Source organism: Phragmites australis, chromosome 13, assembly GCF_958298935.1.
Source record: "Phragmites australis chromosome 13, lpPhrAust1.1, whole genome shotgun sequence".
NCBI lineage: Eukaryota > Viridiplantae > Streptophyta > Magnoliopsida > Poales > Poaceae > Phragmites > Phragmites australis.
Window position 1 is genome coordinate 12803608 of NC_084933.1, and position 26016 is coordinate 12829623.

General features: G+C 39.3%; 1 protein-coding gene across 1 annotated transcript; it reads left to right on the top strand.

The window, feature by feature from the left end:
• Positions 1-21349: 21349 nt before the first annotated feature.
• LOC133887759 (uncharacterized) lies at positions 21350-22048 on the top strand. Its single transcript, XM_062327734.1, has one exon. It carries the CDS (start codon positions 21418-21420, stop codon positions 21772-21774), a length of 357 nt encoding a protein of 118 aa, XP_062183718.1. The 5' UTR covers positions 21350-21417; the 3' UTR covers positions 21775-22048.
• Positions 22049-26016: the final 3968 nt, after the last annotated feature.

A 26016-nucleotide genomic window follows, 5' to 3' on the forward strand; every position in this document is an offset into this window, starting at 1 on the left:
AAGTGTGGTCCAAATATCTCTAGCAGTATGGAGGTGCTAGACTCTGTTAAACTCATTACGACTCAAGCTAGTGAACGATATATTTCTAGGTTTGTTGTTGGCTTCATATTATTCAATTTGGGCCTGAGAAGTACGAGCAGCAGGGATATCATAATTGGAGTCCACAATCTCCTATATTGCACTTCCTTGGCTCAAGAGATAAGCCTCTATGCACACCTTCCAATACAAAAAGTCTCGACTTTCAAAGAGAGGGATCTTCCCATGTCTCTCAATTGTTACCGATGGATTATAAAGCTGGTTAAGATCAACTAGTAATCAAACCTGCTCAGATACTAATTGTAGGACCGAGAATGACGACTAGAAGGGGGTGAAAAGGTGTCTTACAAATTTCTTTCGAAATTGATGGTCTTCTCCTAATATGGTCACCCAACGCACCTCAAAACTAAAGTGAAAGCAAAATTGGAGAGAGACAAGTTGCTATGGAAATCACAAAGAAAGCATGGATCTCATGGTTAGAATTGAACACTAGGTTCCATTGAAACCCAATCCATGCGTCATCGCACACAAAAGCTTGCGACTTGAAAAACGAACACTTAGATCCAAATAGATAGACTTCTGGTGAAAAAACTCTTCAAGTTTATGATTTAGAGGCAAGAGAATTTAAGACTCTCTTGTATACATTTTTATTTGAATTTTATGTCTCTAGTAACAAGAAGAACAACTTCAACAAATGACAAAATTTCAGCCCTTAAGAAAAAACGAAAATTGCAATGAAAACCAAAAAAACTCGCAATGAAGCAACGGAGCTAGTAGAACTAGAAGAGATGAACACAAGCATGAGAGCAAACTTAATCTTCATTACTTGCATAGGTTAGCCCTATTTTTAGCAGATTACAAAGTATTTTACTTACAAAAGCTCTCACATAATACATAGGCTAAGCTACCCTCTCCCTCTCCTCTAAAACCCAAGCACTCAAACACAAATAGCTAGCTCACCCTCTCCCAACAGCTCTACCCCCGCTATTTACACGCCTTGGAAGCTTCATTAGATGCCAAGTTTCCTTTTTCCCAAAATACCCTTCTCTTATGCAACAACAACAAATCGACAATGCTAATACCAAGATGTGAAGCAAAGGCAAGGAGACACTTCACAATTGCCCCAGGTTGCACAACAGCTTCCTCTTAATCGTTGGAGCCTTCACCACCCGACCGATAGTGTGCATGCGGTGTCCGTCCGGGTCACCGCCGAACGCCAAGCTGAATATTTCATCCCCGAATATCAACAATGAAAACCCCATGCCACCAGTCTGCATGTCAGGCCCTCCCTCCATGCCGCCTCCCATGCCACCACCCATGCTGCCAAAGGGGTTGGACGAGCCAAAGAACTCCGCGAAGATGGCCTCCGTGTTGTGCCCGTTGAACCAAAACATCGTTGACCTGTCACCGCCGGTGGAGAAGAACGTCGCACCCCAGGGGCCCACTTTAGCCCCTCCCTGCCGTATCAATTGTACACCGTGTGCTTCTGCTGGTCGCTCAGCACCTGCTAAACCGCGAAACATCAAGCTCATGTTACGACATTGCCAAATTTGACTGAATAGGTCATGAGATGAATCTGTGATATATCTTCTTTGGATGCTGTTGGACCGAGAATGACAACTAGATGGGGGTGGTGAATAGGCATCTTACCAATTTCTTTCGAAATGGATGGCCTTCTCCTTTTATCACCTAACACACCTTAAAAACCAATAGCAGAAGCAAAATCAGAGAGAATCATGTTGCTAAGGAAATATCTAGAAAAACACATGGCTCTCGTGGATGTATATAAACCCTAGGTTACATTGAAACTCATCTCACAAGCCATTGCCACAAAAGGTAGGAACTTGAGTAAAGAAACCTTCAAAGCAAAGAAAATATCACCGATAGAAGAAATTCTCCAAGTTAATGATCTAAAGGCAAGGGAATTCAAAACCCATTTGTTTACATATGTATGTGAATTTTATGTCTCTAGCAACAATAAGAATAACTTCCTAAGGTGGAAAATTTTGGGCCCAAAAACCAAAACGAAAATCTCATCCAAAAAGGAAAAACACGCAATGGAGCCAATTGAGGAAAACTAGAAGGAGATGAGCACAGAAAAGGGAGAGAAAATAAACTTCATTTTTCAAGAGGTCAACCCTATTTTAGCCAGATGACAAAGAATTTTCCTCTCAAAAAGATCTCACTTGTTACAAAGACCTCACACTCCTCTTAAAGCGTAACTCACTGCCACTTGCTTTGACCTCAAGCAAGCATCCCGATGTTGACACATATACTATGTCTTGCGATCTCTACCATCCGTAAGTCTCTGCCACTTCCGATCCCTCTGGTCACCTTGTCACTTGCACCGGTATCCACTTTGCTTGACTTTCACAACACATCGTCTTCATCCATCTTCTCATACTTTTCTTGACCTCCATATGCACAGCTAGGATCACCCTTGACTCCATCTAGCCTCCTTGATCATCCGGCACCAAGCACCTCTCTTGGCCCCGATCATCCCGTCGTCGACCGCCAAGTTGCATCCACCACCTGCACAACATGAGACAAGAAAACACATACCTCTAACTCTATTATAAATTAGTCTCAATCGAAATCCTCAGTTGAAAGCATATCTTATAGACAACATCAACGCCGGATGTTCCGATGTTCACTCCTCCTGAGTGTTAGACTATCCGACGTGTTCAACTCACTAGACCGCCCATTTTGCAACCTCTCTACAAATATTTGTCCAGCATCCATTTCATCCCATCGCCGGACCATCCTGCAAGTGCAAGTCCACCAGACCACCCATTTTGCATCCTCTCTGCAAATATTAGTCTGACGTCCATTTCACCCCATCGATAGACCATCCAACGAGTGCAAGTCCACCAGAACAATCTACAACCTCTCTAGAACAAATGCTTTGGTGTGAATTGCTTCCTAACATCGGACCATCCGGCGTGTACATCAACGTTTTCTTCTGAGTTGAAATGCTTCAATGTAAAATCTTCTGAACGCCAGACCATCTGACATGTTCAATTTCCCGAGTGCCGAATCATCTCGCATGCACAATTTTCCAGGCACAAAGGCAAAACACTCCAACTCCATTTCTCTCTGCAACTTTTGTTAGTCATGATCATAATTGCAATACATAAATATGTTCATGCAATCCAACAAATTATCAAACCAAAACAACAATCTTTTCAATCACTCATTACATATAAACCAAAGGCATATTTCAACTTGGTTTCTCAAAATCTCGGCCACCGGCAAGTCTCTCTTGCTCCCAATACCTCGGGCCACCTTGTCACTTGCACTGATATCCCTTTCGCTTGAATTTGTCAACACGCTGTCTTCATCCACCTTTTCAAGTTTTGCTTTCTCTCAACATGTACAACTAGTATCACCCTTGACTCCACTCGGCCTCCTTGATCGCCCGACATAAAGCACTCCTCTTAGCCTTGAGCATCCTACCGCCGACCGTGAAGTTGCATCCATAACCTACACATCATAAGACAAGCACATAAGTTTCTCTAACTCTATTTTTCTTCATCTCTGGTTAGTCATAATCATAATCATACATTGTAATACATAGGCATGCTCATGCAAACTAAATTTTACTCAACTTAAACTATGTCAACAACTCATCACATATAAACCAAGGTACATATCCACTTGGTTTCTCAGCTGCCTTCCTTCAACTCGAAGGACGTCATCGGCGAACACTTCAATCACAGCCCACTGCCTGTTCGCCATTAGCTTGCTAAACCTTAGGAAATTCAAGCTACGGTTCAACAAGCATGGTGACTGCACCAACAACTCAGCACTCACATGCAATCTGTATGCGCTCTACAGAGTCAGTTAAGCCAATCGATCACAGACGACTACATGCATGAACTCACAAGTTAGCCCATCGGGTGAAGCAAAAATGACGCCAAGCAACATCCCGGACCAGCGGCCCTACGAAACAACATCAACATGTGCCCTAAACATTATGCACATGACATCGCTGAGTGCTACTGGAATGGAGCAGAGATAGGTGTGTATACCACGCGTGTTAGTGAACATGCCTACAAGGTGCACAGAGATGCCCCTGACCATGGAAGCCTCCCTGGTGATCTGCACGATGAATTCGTCTGGGCAGTGTCGACCCCCGGGCTTGGAATACCCGGAGTACCTCATGTGTGCACGATTGCTAGTCCCATGATCAGTCAGCTATCACCCACATGACAGTGTTTGTATCAAATTCATACATCAAGTATACATCATTAGGATTAAAATTACACACTTTCTAACTTTCAAACGCTTGAAATTTAGAGAGTGTGATCAGGCGACAAAGGCCGGCAACCGATGATGGTCGTTAGGGTTTGGGTTTCAGGATCTGGGGTGTCCTTCATAGCTATCGGACTTAGAAGAGGTCCGGGGAAGGAAGGTTGGTTCGACAGAGGAGGTGGACTACAGGGGCAGATCTAGTTGTGAAAGTGCATCTATCCCTTAAGTGTAGTTTTGGTAATTAATGATAATACCTCTGAACTAACAATGTTATTAAGAATTGTCAGTAGGTTGCTTCATAGGTGATGTATGGAGAAGAGATATGCATCAAGATGAATGAGCTATAGTGATGCTCAGGTAAGGGGTGACAATACTTATGAACTAACAATTATATAGAGAGTTTTTATTAGGTTATTCCATAGGAGATGCATAAGAAATGAAGCATGGATTCATTGAAGAATGACATGAGATTAAAAGAAATGCATCGTTTTCATTGAGCTCTTAGTAATGCTCATGAGAAGAAGAAGAAGCTAATAAATATTGACAATAAAAGTGACAGCTAAGTCGCTTGTGAAGATCGAATAACTTAGGGTATTAAATTGTCAATTAGGTTTTATAGACTAACCCATATGCTTGGTGCTTAAAAGTGAGTTAGGGTTATGTTCCATAAGAAGGCATGAGTTGAATTAAGATATTCAATACGCCAAGTTGGACAACCAAGATTAAGACAAGCTTAGTGGAAAACTTATATGATTGAATGCTTGCGGTTCATGCCTTGGTGGTGAACAAAATGAAGAGCATGAAGATCCCGAATACAAAGTGGCTTTCTATGAAAAGATGATGAAGGAAAAGCAATGCTTAGGTGCGATGGACCATCCAGTGATTAAGGGTAAGCAAATGGCTTGGTGCCAAAAGACCATTGTGGTGGAGAAGGATGAGTGTAGGCTTTGCGCCAATGGATCGTGCAATGTCATGGGAAGCTATAGGTGATTCACATCAATCACATGAAGATCAAAAAGGGAAGCAAGGATGAATATCATCATCATCATCCTTAAGTGAAGAGTTGATAACAAGCCTTGAAGATCCACGGGAAGTATCGTGACTTGGATGATGTATTCGTGTATTCGTTAAGTCCGATCGGATTGCTCAAGGAAAAGTGATAACTAAAATAGGTTCTAGTTTTATTGGTCTCAAGGAGTTTGGTGGGAGACCGGGTTATAGGTATGCCACACTATCAAGAGGGCCTGTCGAAAGCATTGCTCGATTGTTGTGTCGAGTGTTCAAACCATGTTCCTAGTGTGGGATGGGTTTATGTTGAGAGTTCGCTTTAGGTGTCCGATGCCGAAAGCGTGGAAGTGTCCAAATTGTGTTTTGAAGTGTTCCTAGTTTTATCTTATGTGTGTGAGATCATGATTTCTCTTGATACACGTAGCCCTCTCAATAAGCTTTTCGTAGAGTCCAAAATCGTCGAAATCGAACTTCGGGATCAAAAGTTATTGCCAGTTTTCAGAGGGTCTGTTCTGCTGAACTCGGAAGATCTGGGTGAGATCCGGAAGTTTCGGGTAGCCAGAACCTCTGGATAAGCTGCGGGTAGGGGTGCTTAGTTTGGACTTTATAGTTTTACCCAGAAGTTCTAGATTGATTCGGAACCTCTGAATTCTGATGTCCTGCACCGGAACCTCTAGATGGAGTCTAGGTTGGGGTTCTCGGTTGCTGAGGTTGTGTTAAACCAGAAGTTTTGGGTTATACCCGGTAGTTCCGAGTTATGTCAGAATGTCCTGTAATGACTAGTTTCTGACCGTTGGGATTCTTAGGACCCCGAAAGTTCCGGGTTGTGCAGAATCTGCCTAACGGCTAGTTTTTGAGAGTGAGTATAAATACCCCCTTGTCCTTCTAGCGTGGAGAAGGTTACTTTGCTAGCTTTGTGCTGGCGGTGTGAGGTATTTTGAACTTGGTGTTCCACCTTTGAGTGCTCCCTCTCCCTCTCTAACAAGATTAGGTGAGAATCAAGCCTTAGTGGCTTTGTGCATAGAGAGAGAGGTGTGAGAGGGTGTGGTGCTTTGGTATTCCACATTATGCCGCATAGGTTACGTGTGTTTGAGCATTGGTGTTGATTGTGCGCAAGTTTGAAAGTTTGTTACTCTTGGAGCTTAGAGCTCCTAGGCGGCTAGGCGTCGTCAGCGAGCACCCAAGGTTATGGTATGTCATAGGAAGTTTGTGAAGGCTTGGATTTCGCCTCCGCAAGGGAAGAAATCAAGAGTGAAAGCCGAAGCTCAAGTGTGACCGAGCTTGGTGAGGAAAAGGGTTGAAAGAGACCTGGCTCAAGTGTGGCCGAGCTACTCAACGAAAATGTAGGAACTGGAAATGGAGGTGTTCGAACTTCGGTAACAAATCAAGTGCCTTTGTGTCTCCTTTACTTTTGTGCTTAATTGCAATATGCTTGCTTGCAATTCGTTTTATCTCCTTTTGTATATCTTGTATAGAATTGAATTCCATGCTTGTATCTATCTTTGTGATATCAATTCTTGAACCCTCTTGCATATCTTGCTTAGAATTGTTATGCATGTCTATCACCCTAGGATTTCAATCCATCACACTTCGTTTAGGATGTTAGAGCACTAGTTGAACCCACCGTGTTTAGGTTCTGAGCTGAACCTAGAAATTCCTTATCAAACCCGAAAGTTTGGAATTTTGTATAATCTACTGCAAAGATCTAAACTTGGAAGTTCTGGATTCTGTATAATCCATTGTGAAGTTCTAATTTTGTAAGAATGCCTATTCACCTCCCCTCTATGCGATATTATTGTCCTTTCAATTGATATCAGAGCGAAGTCTCTCTTTTAGGGCCTTACCGCCTAGAGAGTAAATATGTTGACTAGTGGATTAGTGCATATAGAACCGCTCATATTAGATGGGTCTAAATATTTTGAGTAGAGTACTCGCATGCTTTACAATTTTAGGACTATAGGTTCTCAAATAGAGCAAGTTGTAGATGTGAGCATTTCTCCTCCTAGTGATAAACTCATATCATTTGATGAGGAAGAGAAATACATACATCTCAATGCTCAAGCTACTAATGCTTTATTTAATGCTTTGAGCGAAGATGTATTTGACACAATCATGCCTCTTGAGGATGCTCATCTCATTTGGACAACGTTTTAAGAAAGATACGACAAGCCCAAATGGAAAAGGATGTTCTTCTTCTAGAGACATTATTTGGAGAGTGCTCTGCTTCATCATCACATCATGAAGAGCATCAAATGACTTTTTTCTTTGTCCAAGAGGATGTCACTCAATCATCTATTTCACCAACATTTAACAACGAGCAAGGTAATAAAATGGTGAGTGTGATAAGTGAGTGTCCAATCCTCTCTTCGGACTCCAGCTACAACACTAGTAATGAAAATTCCATATCTGCTTGTGTTGTTGACCCTTGCATATCATCTAGTGCAAAATTGCCTATTTATCATTATGATATGTTTAATTGTCCTCATTGCAATAGATCTATTTCTATTAGTATTTGTGAGACTAATATTTTGAAGAAAATAGAAGCTTAAGACAAAGCTTAGGTGGAAGGCCTCAAGAAAAATCAAGAAGAAAGATCCACCTAAGAGAAGATCAAGGAGGATGTGCTATATATGTCATCTATATGGATATTATAGCATGAATTATCCTCAACTTGGAAGTGAAGCATCCACTTCCTTAAGATGCTCCATTGTGCCTTATGGCAAAAGGTAAAAAGAAAGCAGTAAGTGAGGTTAATTTTGATAATAATAGTGATAGTAATGAGCTCGGGTTTGATCTTTTGAGCAAAAAGGATATGCCTAAAATGATCAAACTCATGCGTATAATAGAAGGCAAGAGGAAAACCTTGAGAGGCAAGAGGAATACCGTATAGAGAAAATTGAAGAACTTAAGGTCTTAAATGTGAAATATGAAAAACTTCAAAAATATCATAGTTCTTTATCTAATCTTTATGATGATCTTAAAGTTAAGCATATTTCTTTGATTGATAAATTAAATGCTATGCCTATAGTGGATTTAAAAATGTCATGTACTAATTGTAATGCTTTATCTAAGAACAAATCCAATATCTCTCCTATTGATGATGCTTGTGCTTCTAACTCTATTTCTTATGTAGCATCTATAGAGAAAGAAAATATTGAGCTAAGGGCTCAACTTGTGGAGTTAACTAGCAAGTATGTGGAACTATAAGAAAACCATTATGAGCTTTTATGCACTCGTAAAAATCTTGTAGCTTCTCATACCAAGTTATAAATAGCTCATGAGGTAATTCTCACAAAGGTAAAATCATATGAACCTCATGTAGATAATAGCACGCATTCTTTGCATAATATAGATTTAACATGTGCTAGTTCTAGAAATTCATCTAATGAAAATTCTATATCCAATAATGAACTATCTATTCCTTGTTGCTCTAACAAAATTGTCACCTCTAGTTCTACTTGTGAAACTAGAATGGTAGAGGAATTTAAGGAGCTCAAGAATCAAGTCAATTCTTTGAAGAAAGATTTGACTTGGTGCTTCAAAGGGAAGACCACTCTGGATGAGATGCTAGTTGACCGAAGGTATCCAAAAGATAAAACTGGACTTGGATTCAATTCCAATAAGAATAAGTCCAACAATGCTAAGAAGAATTGACAAGGTCAAAAGAAAACCACCAGACTCAAGACTTGCGTCAAGTGCAAGAAAGAGAGTCATCATGTTCGGCATTGCACTTTGAAGAAGAAGAAGAAGAGATCCTTAATAAAAAAACAACAAGACAAGAGGTCGATGAAGGAAGAAGTTCCTTCATCATCAAGAGATTAAGGAAATTCTAATCATGATGACCAACATCAAAAGAAGTGGCCCCAAACCATTTCAAGATCATACAAGTGAACAAATGGTCATTAAGGCGATAAGCCTCAAGTGAAGAGGCTAGACGAAAAAAATATGCTACATATGCCGCAATAAGGGACATTTATCTTCATCATATCCCCAAGGTATCAATTCTAAGCCTAAAATTATCAATAACAATTATTTGCTTAGAAATGATAAAATTAGCAATGTGTTTGCCAAATTGATTGGTACTTAAAGTGGCTTGAAGAAGAAAAAGGTCATTTGGGTTACCATGCCTATTGTTACTATTGTCTTATGTTGGGGACCAAAAATCTCAAAATTGATCAATAGGTGAAATGGATGGCATTGGAGACTTGGCTAATTATTTGAAGATTTATTTAATTGATTAAAGAGCTAAGTTACGTGAAAATATAATTATTATCTATCTATTGTCACTCTATAAACGTAATTTCCTATCACAATATTTTAAATTCATATTCTTCATAATTGTGTTATATTTATTGATTTGCACAATTTCTGTCATCCTCCAGAACCCGGAGATTCCGGACTCAATCTAGAAGTTCCGGATTCTTAAAGTTCCTAGCTCTTTACATGTGTAGGTCTTGTATCTATGCTTGTTTTGGAGTTTATTCTTATCCTGGTATGTGTAGACTTTATTGCATTCTTGACATGATCTTATTTCCTATTTCAAACATGTCTTGATTGCTTGCTAAGTGTGCTATGAATTTGTTTTTAGCACATCTAGTTTTCTTGCCGACTAGTATGTGTAAGTCATATAACTAGTATGTGTAAGATACATTGCACATTTATTTGTTGATTGTGTGATTTTAGAGCCTTATTTGACCTTATGATCATGTTGAACTACTTGTGATCATAGCTATATAATGCTTAATTGTTCGCTGATCACAAGTGGAGAGACATTTCATCAAAATCAATTCTCCAAATCTTTTTAATGTCCATCCTTTTTGTTTGTTCTGGATAACCCGAAAGTTTTGTGCTGATCCCTGAAGTTCCGAGTTACCCGGATATTCTGGATGGAACTCAGAAGGAGGTCCTCAGGTTGGATTTCTACACCAACCTAGATTTTTCGGATTGAAACCGAATATTCTAGTATCTGGGTGCTTTAATCATCTTATTGAATTCTATTCAGTTCTTTGGAAAAATTAATGGATTATAACATTTAGGGGGGAGGTATTATACTTGGTGCATCCTACTTACTCATAAATTATGAATATTTGAGAAATACCACTTAAAATTGATGTAATTGCTTATCTAGCATCTATGTGGTATGTCAAGCTCATATAAAGCTTAATTTTGCAAGAATCCATTAATTGATCCCTATTTGGTTTTGTATTGAAACATAAGATTCTTGGTGCTTCTTTAGTGATCTATTTAATCTCAAGATTTTTAATTTGATTCATTTTCTCATTCGAATCAAATCAACTATGTTTTTTATGTGTTTGCTTATGTAGTTGATTTTGTGAAGAATGCATTTGAAGAATGGTGCTTAAGTTCTAAACCTTCTTCACACGCTTCTTTGAAAGAAAGTTGATATATACCTTATTGCAATTACCGACTTGTGAAAACTCCATATAACATTATTTTCTTACAATTGGTAGTAATACAAGTGATAATATTTGTTGATCATCTTTGTTTAATTTTTTTGCTTCCAAGTGATTTCTTTCTTTGTGAAAGAATTCATTTAACTCCTATATTAGGAATATTGGTTTCTTCAAGAAAACTTTCCTTTTAGAGTTTATGGAAGTTTGCTATCTCAATGCTTGTATCTTTTTCAATATACTCCTTAAGATAAGTTTTTGAGCATATTTGTAACATACTTAATTCTTTATATGCTCAAATCATTGCTTAGTTCACTTGTTGAACTTTGTGAGTAATCATTTTGTTGATTTTTTTTCCTTAAATGTAACTTGGACAACATTTTTTATATTTGTCTTCCTATTGGTATCTTCATGGTTTATATTCTATTTTGTCGAAATTATATCTTCCTTGATCTTGAAAGTGACGAGCATGCTTTGACTTAAATGGTAAGATCTATAATATATTTGTTTTCTTTGATCCAACATATGGAGTAAGTCTCTCTCAAAAGCTTTTATTGGCTAAAAGGTGCATAAAGTTTTCATTTGACTTTAAATTTGGATATATGCTTTCTATCCTTTAATTGGTATACATCTTCAATTGTATCTATTTGATATACACCATTTATTGGAGAGTTTGCTTGTATGGTGGGTTTTACTAACCTCATTGGACCCAATGAGTTTGGAGACTAATTATACTTAAATAAGTTCTAGGTACAATGGATATACATTGGATGCTTGGTTAATCATTATGAAGGTCGCTCCAAAATGAAGATCATTTCAATTGAATTTATGAAGAATGTCTTTATCTTTTAAATTGGTATTTGTAAAGAAGATCATGTCCTTCAACTTCAATTGGAATCATAAATAAGGATCATATCAAAGTAAAACTAAGCAAGGATAAACATTGATCTACTACATCAATCCAATGCCTTCTCGGTAACTTATTCTTAATTCATGCAACCTACACAAGTTTCAACTTTGCATCATAGCAAGTGCCTTAAAAAAGTGATTTTTTTTTTCATGCAAGTGCCTTAAAAAAGTCTTTATTGCAAATATGAGCAATTTGAAGTAGCATATTTTTGTGGAAACTTTATAATTATGTCTATGATTCATCCAATCCCAAATATGCGAAAGAATTCATATCAAATGCTTGAGTGTCTCTTATATGCAATATTGATGAAAATGAGAAAATCTTTTGCTTGAGGTTTTAGTCCGCTTTAAATAGATCTTTTGAACATGTAAACTTACAGATGTTGACACTTTATGATAAATAAGATATTCGTTATAATGTCAATAATTTTGCTATATTCAACTTTGAGCCTAATCTATTTCACTTGTGTTTTGGATATTGATTTCGGACTCTTGCTTGACTTGCCTTCAATTTGAATTTGTTTCACTTGACATCTATTTCAATTGGTATCTCATTCAATTGATACCCTTTGGAATTTTAATTGGTTACCTTTGCGATTTCGTTTGATATATATTTTTTAAATCGGTGTCTTTTGAAATCTCATTTGGCATATCTTTAAACCCCTTTTATCCCATTGTATAGCATGATCTCCTCACATAATTCATATTTAGATAAAGTGCACTTTTGTTCACTCAATTATGAGAAATGCACAAATCATGGGGAGCTCATATTATATATGATCATGCATTAGCTTTCGATGATTCATTTTCTGGGATAGGGCTAATATGCTTCGGAGAGAATTTCCTTTTGAGAAATCAAAAGAATTTTTTTTTGGGGAAGAATTTGTATCCTTTTAGCAAGCTCTCCAAAATTCTTACCAGATTGACGTCAATTGTGGGAGAATTTGTTTCGATGATTCCATTTTGGCATCGATGTTAATTGGGGGAGAATTTGTTTCTAGATGTTATATTTGTAATTGGGGGAGAATTTGAATGATAGAATTGAGGTGAAGGTTTTGCGTGCATCAGTTGCATGTTTTTGCTCTGCATGAGCATATTCATTTTAATATATACATTGTCATGCCTGCTTCATATGTATAAGAAAACTCAATCCAAAATTTGAGATAGACAATATATGCAATGATATTCAAGATTCATTCACATATGCATAGATTGTTGGGGAGTTTGCTATATACATATGTTTAGTTCTACTAACATCAAAACATTAGTGGTGTTTGATGCTAGTGAAGCTAGTTTTTGTAACCTCAAATATCTTTGTAATGTTTGATGTTTCCAAAACTTATTTTTGTATACATTCATCTTTAGATTGGAAGTATACTTTTAAATTTTCAAATACAACCATCTAGTGAGATTGACATCAATTACCAAAATGGGGAAGATTGAAAGTGCATCTAGCCCTTCAATGTGATTTTGGTAATTAATGAAATAACCTATGCACTAATAATGTTGTTAAAAATTGTTAGTATGTTGTTCCATATGTGATGCATGGAGAAGAGATATGCATCAAGATGAATAAGCTCTAGGTGATGCTCGGGTAAGTGGTGGCAATACCTATGGACCAATAATTATGTTAAGAATTGTTATTAGGTTATTCTATAGGAGATGCATAAGAAATAAAATATGGATTCATTGAATAATAACATGAGATCAAAAAAAATGCATCGTTGTCATTGAGCTCTTAGTGACACTCATGAGAAGAAGGAGAATCTCATGAAGATTGACAATAAAAGTGAAGACTAAGTTGCTTGTAAAGATAGAGTAACATAGGTTATGAAATTTTCAATTAGGTTTTATGGACTAATCCATATGCTTTGTGTTTGAGAGTGAGTTTGGGTTAGGTTTCATTAGAAAGCATGAGTTGAATTGAGATATTCAATATACCAAATTAGAAGAGTAAGATTAAGACAAGCTTAGTAGACAACTTATATACTTGAATTGAATGCTTGCGGTTCATACCTCGATGGTGAACAAAGTGAAGAGCATGAAGATCCCGGATACAAAGTGGCTTTCTATTATAACACGGTAATGGGCAAGCAATACTTAGGTGCGATGGACCATCTGCTGGTGAAAGGCAAGCAAATAGCTTGGTATCGAAGGACCAATGCGGTGGTGAAGGGTGATTGAAGGTTTTGCGCCAATAGACCGTGCGATGTCATGGGAAGCTATGGATAATTCATGTCAATCATGTGAAGATCAAGAAGGGAAACAAGGATGAACATCATTATCATCCTTAAGTGAAGAGTTGATGACAAGCCTTGAAGAGCTACAAGAAGCATCATAACTTGAATGATGTATTTGGCAAGTCTGATGGGATTGCTCAAGGCAAAGGTATAACTAGAATAGATTTTTTAGTTTTGCCGGTCTCAATAAGTTTGGTAGGAGACCGGGTTATAGGTATGACGCACTATCAAGAGGGACCGTCGAAGGTGTTGCTCGATTGTTGTATTGAGTGTTCAAACTATGTGTTTAGTGCGGGATGGGTTTATGTTGAGAGTTCACTTTAGGAGTCTGGTGCCGAAAGTGTGGAAATGTACAAATTAGATTTCGGAGTGTTCCTAGTTTGATCCTATGTGTTTGAGATCATTATTTCTGCTAGAACAGGTAGCCCTTTGAATAAGCTTTCTGTAGAGTCTAAAAGCGCTGAAATCAGATTTCGGGATCAAAAGTTATCACCATTTTTCAGAGGGTCAGTTGAGCTGAACTCGAAAGTTCCGGGTGGGATCTGGAAGTTCCAGGTAGCCGGAACCTCTGGATAAGCTGCGAGCAGGAGTGCTCAGTTTGGGCTTTTTAGTTTTACCCAGAAGTTCCGGATTGATCCGGAACCTCTGGATGGTGTCCTGCAACGGAACCTCCGGGTGGAGTGCAGGTTGGGGTTCTCGATTGCTAAGATTATTGTAACCCAAAAGTTCTGGGTTAGGATAGAATGCCCTGTAATAGCTAGTTTCTGACCGTTGGGATTCGTGGGACTCGAAAGTTCCGGGTTATACCCGAAAGTTCCAAATTATACAGAATCTGCCAAACGGCTAGTTTTTTAGAGTGGGTACAAATACCTCTTGTCCTCCTAGCGGGGAGAAGGTTACTTAGCTGGCTTTGTATTGGTGGTGTGAGGTGTTTTGAACTTGGTGTTTTTAACAAGATTTGGTGAGAATCAAGCCTTGGTGGCTTAGTGAGTAGAGAGAGAGGTGTGAGAGGGTATGGTGCTTTGGTAGCCCATGGATTGCTGCATAAGTTGCATGTGTTTGAGTACTTGGCGTTGATCATGCGCGAGTTCAGGAGTTTGTTACTCTTGGATCTTAATGCTCCTAGGCAGCTAGGCATTATCGGTGAGCACCCAAGGTTGTGGTGTGCTGCAGGAACTTTGTGAAGGCTTGGATTCGCCTCTGCAAGGGAAGAAATCAAGAATGATAGCCCAAAATCAAGTGTGATCGATCTTAGTGAGGAAAAGAGTTGAAAGAGACCCGTCTCAAGTATGATCGAGCCCCTCAACATAGATGTAGGAACCTCAAATGGAGGTGTATAAACTTCGGTAACAAATCAAGTGTCTTCATGTCTCATTTACTTTTGTGCTTAATTGTTATATGCTTGCTTGCAATTCGTTGTATCTCCTTTTGTATATCTTGTATATAATTAAAATGCATGCTTGTATATATATTTGTGATATCAATTCTTGAACACTCTTGAATATCTTGCTTAGAATTGTTATGCATGTCTATCACCCTAGGATTTCAATCCATCACACTTCGTTTAGGGTGTTAGAGAACTAGGTTAAATCAACATGTTTAGTTTCTGAGCTGAATCCTGAAGTTTTAGATTAAACCCGAAAGTTCCGGATTCTGTATAATCTGCTGCGAAGTTCGTATAATCTGCTGCGAAGTTCTAATTTTGTAGGATCTCCTATTCACCCTCTTCTAGAAGACATCAGTGTCCTTTCAGGTGGCGTCCTCGCCGCCGAAAGTGGCCGTAAGCGGGTGGGGCAAGGGAGTGTGGCAAAGCGGTGTGGGGTGGGGCAAGGCGGGGCAAGAGGTTGAAGACAGTTGTGAGTCATTGGATGCCCATCTAACGGCTCATAGCCGTTGTCTGAAATTTTTCAAAAATAGACGTTTGAAATTTAGCATTTTCCTTAAAATTTAGACATGCATGAATAAGCTTTATAGTAAGGTAGCCGACTGGCCAAATAAAATCACAAGGAACACATAAATGGCTGCGGAAACATAACAAAATAAACAATAATGTCCAGCGGGTGTGCTTGACCCGCCCACAAGCAACCAACTAGAGTTAGGCCTAGAAATCCCCGGTGTCGTTCCCACCAGAATCACTGCAATTTATACCTATACCATGCTCTGAAAACCAAAATACTAAGCAAGGGTGAGTTCTTTCGTACTCCACATGACTTTAGTGTATCACTAAAATATACACGTATGCAAGGCTAATGAAAGGAAGGATTTAGATTATGTTATTTCAGCATAAAGGAAATTTTGTTTGCAATGACAATAAGTAAGACCTATGCAACAAAATTAAAAGGGCATTGACATTTAAATTTCAGCAAGTAAATAAATACATATAGTACAAGATACGGCCTCCAAAGACCATAAACAATGTTCATCTCCAAGCTATCAAGATAGCCTATTAACAAGTGATTTTGCACCATTTGCCCAACGCTCCAAAACAAAACTCTAAACAATCAATCATCTCTAAGTCGTTCATGACCGAAAACATAGCTATTCGAATAGATTTATACTCTGTAGAGATTGTATACTTTACTCAAAAGACATGAATGCTCCTTTTATGACACCCATCGGTGCAACACGTAGTATGTGTATGTGGTGTCATGACAAAGCCGATACATACACCACCTCATCCTAACCTTGCACCTCCCAATGAATGTTTTACCTCCACCCCATTAATTGATAGCTATGCATGAACTTGTCACTGCATCGTCAAAGATAACTACAAAGCACTTACCGTTATGTTGGCAAGCTTTGGCCCCAACACGTATAGTGAAGGGAGCTCCATTGAGTATCCACTTACAAAATCAAATTTTACAACAGAACAACATGGATACATGCACATTACTTCATTTGCCGAGGTAGCAAGATTAGTCCTAGTTGGGTTAATAAGCTAGGGCCTTACCCCCTTTAGTGTTGGTAATATGCGCAAAATTCTAATTTCAGATTCTATACAATAGCATATTTCACAAACTATAACAGATGAACAAACTTCTAACCCTAGCAGCAAGCAACAGTACCAAAAATCCATCAGGTTCATCAAGAACTCACAGTCGGGTTGATGAAGGGATGAAATTGACGATGTGTCGATTCGCTGCCGTGCAGATCGTAGATGAAGCAGTGCAGAGCGGTCGCGCAGGTGCGCTGCCCAGAAACCTTATTGCCGTCCCTCGTGCAGGCTTCACGACGGCAGAGGCTCGGAGATACCGCTCACCCTCCACCCTTATGCACGCCAAGGAGAAGGGCCGGCGAGATCTGGCAGCACAGCACACAAATAGTGATCTGGATGGATGGAGAAGAAAATGTGGAGCAGAGAGTTGTCTTCCTGAAAGCCTGGACGTCTCCAGGATTTATATGGAATTAGCTGCCCTCTTGGAGCCGTTTTCACTCATAAATTGCCAACTAATTGGCTGCCTCCATAACTGACCAATTACTCTCAGGATTAAGGCATTGATCGCGATTAAAAGGGCTGATTATAACATTGATCACAATTAAAAGGGAGAGCAGCAAAAAAGACTTGCTATTTTGTGCTGCCACGCCACAGTCACAAGTCACACGGATATTCATGCGAAAAATACACGAATACGCGCGCGCATGTGAATATAGCCAAGTATACTCTCTCTTTCTCATTTTCTCTATTTCAAAGAGGGGAGAGAACTCTATTATTTAAGTTGATCTACATCCCCTTGCCTTGGCAATATGGGACTAAACCTTCTTGCTTTGCATTCTCATGAATGGACTTTATATAGGCCACGTTCCAACATTTAGCACTTGTGGTTGTACTATTTACTTAGATTTCAAAGCATAAAGTACCAGTCCTTCAAGAACACAAGCTAGTCTCCAAACCTATCCCCCATGTGAGATGAAGCTCACCACCAAGGCTCCACATATCATAAACTTGCTCACGTCTACCATATCTTTTCAGTTTTAGCAAATTAGAAAGTGTAACAAATCTGAATCCAAGTCTTATAAAGTCCCATATCCAAGTGAGGGAGCCAAACATCTAAATTTATCGTGACACAACCATCGCTAAGCATTCTAGTGATATATTAGACCGAATAATAGCCGAAGTGCCATTACATATACTGTCTAAACCATTTCCTAAGGGTGACAACAGTATTGCAAGGAGGATCAATGCATTCAAATGGGAGGTAACTACCACCAATTCCCAAAATATAGCCATTTTAATCAAATGTTCGCGCATGCATAATACATTTTTGCAAACAATGCACACAATGAAACAACAGGGCTGATATGTTCTAGGGGTGCTTGCATTGCCCTTTGTGGTCTTGAGCTTCATGGTGATGATCCAAATTGATTTCCCTCACATACGCATCATCTAGTCGATAAACACCTAGATATGGAAATAAAAGGAATACAATAAATCCAAAAGTAATAAACAACAAATATTTTTGGCAGAATGTGAAAGAAGACGAGTTTAGATGAATTATGCAAAATGAATCACATCAAACGGAGTTTGTATGAGGGAGAAACATGCATGTGAAGTTTGCCGGCAAATTAAAGTGAAAAGGTTCACTAGATTCGGATTTCGTATTTGTCTCAAATTTTTATTTTGCTGAGAATTCTCTCGGAATTGTAATTTATGAAGGTAAGATGGTAATAGCTCAATTACCATTTCTATTTGACTTTTCCTTAAACATTAGCACTAATTAATCAGAGATTAAGCCCTAAGCATCCTTTTAATCTTCTTGATTGATGTTGAACTACTACCACATATACACAGAAGCTACATACAAGTTCCATATCTAGTTCCTTGATTTGGTCTCTTAGAATTTGTTTGGTTGGGCTGATATTTTTTCAAAAGCTATTTTTAAAAGCTAAGGTTGAAAATCTACTTATAGAAAATTTGCTTTTAAATTGACTTTTAATGCAGATAAAATTTATAATATATATCATACTCTCAAAATATTATTTCTCAGAAGCTAAAAAACTCCTTTAGATCAGTTTCTAGCTTCTAGAAATAATGACAAGTTTTACTAACTTTTTTCTTATCAAAAATCATTTTTAGAAACGGATGATTTGATTCAGAATTCTGCTTCTAGCAAAAATCAACAGAAATTGAAAACAGGTCCTTAATCGTTGCAAGCGCCTCAAACTCCTTCATCGCTCGTTCCGCGTGCTGGACAAGTGCGGAGCCGCCACCGTAGAGAAACGGCACAGGTCTGTGGAAGTGGAAGCGGACGTCGAACGCCCGGCGCCGCCTCGCGGGAGACCATGCGGAGGATGGAGACGGCGCGTAGCTGCTCGACCCTGAGCCTCGTGTTCTCGATGAGTAGGCACCGGCCGAGTCCGCAGGGCCGATTGATCCCCGCTGGTCACGAATTCCCAACTACAGATCGCTGCTCTTCCCCACCGCTGCTCGATCTTTGCTTGGTACGCAATGCCGAGTGCTCCCCGCTGGTCACGTATTTCTCGCTGCATCGCTGCTCTTCCGCACCACCGCTCCTCGCAATAAGCCTCTGCAGCTGATGCCCGTTGGGAGGGCAGGGCTTGGACGAATTTCTATGGCTTGGTTTCACGAGGTTGCGTAAAAACGGAGAATTTTTTCCAACCTCGGACGTTAAAACATCAAGGATATACACAGCCGTATAAAAATGGAGAATTGAGATCTGTATCTATTACGTGAGGAGAGAGATACCCGAGTTTAAGGGATAGATGCCATTCTAAAGTCATCTTCAACCGATACTTAAAAATTTATCCCCTATAATACTATTACATCGTTCCTTAATACTATTACAATATCTCTTATTTTTTTATGTACAGCAGCTACCTTATTTCCTGACTTCTATTACTCACCTCCCCTCTTCGAACCCACAATCATACACTATAAACAGTGTTGCAGATGCTCAAAATAGTCTACAAATTTGCCGTTCTCCAACTGCTACAGTATCACGCCCGCAACACTGTAACACTGAAAACGGGATCCTTTAGAGAACCATGCTGCTCCCAGCGGCGGGTAAAACAAGCAGTACAGGGTTTTACGGTACTACTGGAGCTACTATAACATCACATGAAGAGGGGATTAATGACCAGATGTTTCAATTTTTCCTTTTTTGGAATTTCTAGACTTTTTTTTTCTACGCACTGTAGTGGGAGGATCATCTCCTTTTAGCAATAAATAGATCAACAACGCCTTAACCATTTGACTCTATTGTAGTCCACTTTTTTTTCCCTTTTTAATCGATATGACTCTCTGCAGTTCTAAAAAAAAAAAAATCTGAATAATCTGTGTGAACTCTTGGTCAGTGTGCATTGCGGCCTTAATTAGCCGGGGGAGATGAAAAAACTTTGCATGTCGGTTCCATGATTGGCGCCAAATCAGTAGTGGGTGTGGGCGCATTTGTGCTGCGCACGACGATTCTTTCGGACCGAAAAGGCAAAAACTAAAGGAAATTGGAGCTACAAGTTCAAATAAAAGAATTTAAAGATTAAATTTCGAACGTTCATGCTCTTATCGTGTGGTATGCATCGTGTGGTATGCACGTTCGCATCAACCGTTCATTGAGCTCCAAACGTTATTGGCTCGTGTGCTGTTATATGTATGAAGAAAAGAAAGATGATAAAATTTGTGATGTTATTCACATGCAACTCCATTTCAAAACATTAAAAAAACCATATTTTTCAAACCGAGCATCTAAATTAAAATCCGATTGCACCATTGTGTTTCGTGCGATAAGAGTTTCAAAACTAGACCCCAGTTCAGTATATTTTGATGATATTTTTTTTAACATCAACTTCATATAAAAATGTGCTTCTGTGTGTATTATAATTTGCTTACAATTTTTTGAAAACTTGCTCATGACTTTTAAAAAATTGCTTATTCGTCGAAATGTGTTTCTCAAATCTATACCCAATTATGCTAATTTTGCTTTTCAAATTCACATAATATGCTTTTCTAGGTTCATATGAATTGCTTGTAATTTGGAACCAATATGTTTTTTATGAGTTTACACGGGTTTGAGTTTTGCAAATTGAAATAATTTGCTTTTTGGATTTTCTGGACTGCTTGGGTGCGCCTCTCTTCTTTGCTGCATTGTCCTGTTAGTTTTTGTTAGGATTACTAAAAATAGAGATGGTCAGATAAAATACTTTTTCACAGTATATGAAATGTTTTTCCATAGTATATAAAATGCTTTTTTCAATGCATAGGATTTTTGCATATGGACATAGAAATTCGCTTTTTCTCAGGTGTTATCGTAGGCGCGCTCTGCATGCGGATGCCAATTTACCCTGATTAGGAAAAATAATTAATTAAATATTTTTCTAATTAAGGATGTGCATGTTATCCGCTTATAGCATGCTATCCGTTTATAGCATGCACAGCCAATATTTAGTAATATCTCATAAAAGAAAGGCAAATGTATCCAACTGGGCCCATGCACGCAAATCGCCCGATGGCAAACCTCCATTTTAAAAGCCGGCGCCTATAGTGGGATTCGCAACAGGCAACGCTAACAAAACCAGCTGCAAAAGTTGCAAGCGAGAGTGTAAGCATGGGCACAAAGGTGTATGCCTGTGCCTATCTTCTTGCGCTCGTCGGCGTCGTGCTCGCCCACGCGGGCCCCGTCGCCGGCTATGGGTTTAAGGCCACGTTCGCAGCCAGCGGCCCGGGGTCCTGGTCCGGGGACGCGGCCGCTCTGCGGCGGCTGATGTCGACGAGGCTGGAGGACAGCGTGGCGCCGGAGCTCACGGTGGACCTGGACCTGCACCGCCGCGTCCTCGCCGGCGACAGCATCCGCCCGCCGGTGCTGGACCGCAACAAGCCGGCATGCATCGGGTCGTGCCCGGCGCGCGGGGAGCCCTACATCGGCCCGGGCTGCCAGAAGATATACCACTGCCGCAGCCGCTGAACGACCGCTCCGACGGTCGTCCGTCGGTCCGTGCATGCGCACGCGCTTCATGATCGATTGATGTGTCTTTCTTTGCGTCTCGCTAAGGTTGTCGTCGCTACTTACTATTGCTCCCAGTTGCTTGAAACAATGTAGTCGCTCTCCTGGTACGTACAAACAACAAAGAATTGTCACGTGACTGTATCAGCAAACTGATGATTGTTCTTGAGAAAGATATATGGTATGTTGTGACCTTGCAAATCGATGTTATCTTACTTCTGAATTGTTGTTACGAGTTACAGGTTATCATCTCGAGTTGTGCTTTGTATGTTTAACAGCACTTAATACTTCAATTAGTTCATGGTACAATTAACTCATATAATCCTCGATCTCAAAAAACAAAAGCTCATTTAATCCTCCAGAGAATGAGAAGTTCTTCAATTTCGGTCAAATTGCAGATACTTTATGGGTCCTACCGATGTATGAACGCACTTTAAATGAGATACTAAGTTGAAATGTATCTTGATTTACATATGATGAGTTATTAAGAACATTGGATTTGAGATGATTTTGGTTGGTATGAGTTTGTTTGTGTATGTTCTCATTTATGACTAACTAAAGTTTGAATTAAAGCGGACTGTTTTAGAGTAAAAAAACACATCACCGGAACATCCACCTTCTATTCTTCTTTTATGTAGGTGGCAGGAGGAGACCTAGAGAACAAGTAGCTTATTGACTCTAGTTGTTCACGCCACGTGACCGAAGATTCATCATGGTTCTCCAACCTCACCCAGACTAAGCATCACGAGTACATCACTTTCGGGGATGATCAGAAAAGTAGAGTGAAGGCCAAAGGAACGGTAAAGGTAAATGAGAGTTTTACTCTCAAAGATGTGGCTTTAGTTGAGCATCTAGGATACAACCTGCTTTCTCTATCTTAGTTGCTAGATGAGAACTTAAAAGTACGCTTCAAGCGCAATACTTCTCAAGTTCTTGATTTTTCTGGTATATTGATTTGCATGATCTCTCGAGTTGGGAGAGTTTTTGGAGCCAATTTTTCTGAGGTTTCTGGTTCTTCTCGGTGTTTCCTTGCTTAACCTCCTTCTAAACTTTGGATGTGGCATAGGAGATTAGGGCATATGAGCTTTGATTTGCTTACTCGTTTGAGTGTCCTAGGCTTGAGCCAAGGATTGCCCAAGCTCAAGTTTCAGAAGAAACTTGTTTGTGCTCCTTATCGGCATAGCAAGATGGTTATCGCCTCTCACCCACCAGTCAATCTCTTGATGATTGAATGACCAAGAGAACTTCTTCTCGTTGGTTGATTGCTCAACCTTCTTTTGAGCTTTGAATGTGGTATATGAGACTAGGGCACATGAGTTTTGATTTTCTCACTCGTTTAAGTGCCCTAGGCTTGATCTGAGGATTGATCAAGCTCAAGTTTGAGAAGAACCTTGTTTGTGCTCCTTGTTGGCATGGCAAGATGGTTGTCACTCCTCACCCACTAGTCAATCTGGTGATGACTGAATAAAAGAAAAAACTTCTCCATATAGACATTGTTGGCCTTACCGGGTTCGTTCGGTGGGTAGAAAGTGGTATGTACTTGTTATTGTTGATTATTACTCTAGCTACTTTTGAGTCTTCTTTCTTGTAAGTAAGGATGAAGTGTTCTCACACTTTCAGAACTTAATTTTGAGATTGTTCAAAGAACTCCCAGGTGTATTGAAAGCAATTCATAGTGATAATGGCACTGAATTTAAGAACCATCTCTTTAATGCTTTCTGCCTTAAACATGGCATTAAGCATCAATTTTCTATCTCACGAGTTCCTTAATAGAATGATGTGGTTGAGAGAAAGAATCAAACTTTGGTGGAGATGGCTAAGACGATGCTCGATGAGCATAGGACTCCTAGGAAGTTTTGGGCAAAGGCCATAAGTACAACGTGCTATACCTCTAATTAGATTTTCTTACGCTCGATCTTGAATTTGACTTCTTATGACTTGCGTTTTGGGAGGAAACTAAATGTTTCGCATTTAAGAGTTTTTGATTGTCGGTGTTTTATCATAAAGCGTTGCAATCTCGACAAGTTTGAGTCATATATTTTCTGATGGCATTTTCTTAGGATATTATCTTCATAGTCATCTTACAGGATTTATAATCTTGACACTAACACCATCATAGAATCATGTTATGTGACTTTTGATGAAACAACCCCATGTGCTAGTTCTGCCTTTGAGTGTGCAAAAGATCAGGAGATGAGTGAGAACATCTTTATAGATGGTGACCTTGCAGCTCTTAGTGACGACGAGTATGATCCACTACTTCCCTCGACCACACCTGCTCTAGAGCTAGCTCCTGCTTCTACTCCAGCAGAGGGTCCTGCAGCCTCTATATCCACTTCACCTGCCCTCGAGCCTACACCAGCTGTGTTTGAGGGGGAGGTTCTCTCACGGCGTGAGGCCCCTCAACACATTCAGCGGTGACATCCCCCACACATGATGATCGGAGATATCGATGAGAGGGTAACGAGGTCCAAATCTGCTTCTCATGCTCATTTTATTGATTCTGCATTTATTGCTTCTTTTGAGCCCCATGACGTCGGACATACTTTATCTGATTTAAATTGGGTCAATTCCATGCATGAAGAGCTTGAATATTTTGAGAGAACCCAAGTTTGGATCCTTATAGAGCCACCCCCCATTGTGGAGTGTACCGACCTATTGTAAGCAAATTCAATATACGATAAACACTCTTTCTAAATCCTCAAATTTTTCTTTAGAACAACTCGTAACATGGTCGATAATGTACGGCTGACAACCTCTGTTTGACCGTCAGTTTGGGGATGACACATAGTAGAAAACAGCAGGTTTGTCCCCAATTTATTCCAAAGTGACTCAAAAACTTTGTGTTATGATCCGAGACGATAGTATTAGGCACTCCATGTAGGCGAACGATTTTCGTGAAAAATAAATAAGCTATGTTTGTAGCATCATCGCTCTTGTGACAAGGTATAAAATACGCCATTTTAGAAAATCTATTCACAACTATAAATATGATATCCCTCCCCCCCATTATCCGTAGGCAGTCCTAAAACAAAATCCATAGCAATATCCTCCTATGGTGCACTAGGAACAGGAAGAGGCATATAAAGACTATGTGGATTTAAGTGAGACTTAGCTTTGTTACAAGTGGTACAACGTAAAACGTAGCGCTCGACGTCACGTCTCATATTTGGCCAAAAGAAGTGGGCAGCCAGCACATCTTCAATCTTTTTTGCTCCAAAATGTGCCATTAATCCTCCTCCATGCGCCTCCTGTAACAACAAAAGACAAACGGAGCTAGCTGGAATGCATAGTTTGTTAGCACGATAGAGCAATTCTTCATTCAACACATATTTATTCCATATCTTCCCTTCTTTACAATTTTCAAGTACTTTTTTAAAGTCTAAATCAGCAGCATATAAGTCCTTAATGGTCTCTAAACTAAAAATCTTATGATCAAGTTGAGATAACATGGTATAATGCCTAGAAAGCGCATCAGCAATCACATTGTCCTTTCCTTTCTTATGTTTTATAACATATGGAAACGACTCAATAAATTTTACCCATTTAGCATGTTGTTTTTCCAGTTTGGCTTGACTTCTAATATGTTTCAATGACCCATGATCAAAATCTATAACAAATTCTTTGGGCCATAGATTATGTTGCCTAGTTTCAAGCACACGAACTAAAGAATACAATTCTTTATCATAAGTGGAATAATTCAGACTTGATCCACTTATTTTCTCACTGAAATAAGCAACAGGTTTACATTCTTGAATTAGCACACCTCCAATTCCAATCCCACTTACATCATATTCTAGTTCAAAGGTCTTACCAAAATCAGAGAGTTGGAGCAATGGAGCATGAGTAAGTTTCTCTTTCAACAACATGAATGCTTTTTCTTATGCAGGTCCCCATTTGAAAACCACTCCTTTTTTCGTCAATTCATTCATAGGGCATCAATGAAGCTGAAATCCCGCACAAAACGTCAGTAGAAACCCACAAGACCGTGAAAGCTTCTCACTTGAGTAATAGTCTCAAGGGTTAGCCAGCTCTTTATGGCTTCATTGTTGCTTCATCCACTTCTATTCCCTATGGAGTAACAACATATCCAAGAAAAGAAACTCGATCCGTGCAAAAGGTTCACTTTTCGAGGTTACCGAACAAACGTGTATCTCTCAAAGTATTAAAAACAGCACGTAAATGATCAAAGTATTATTCTTG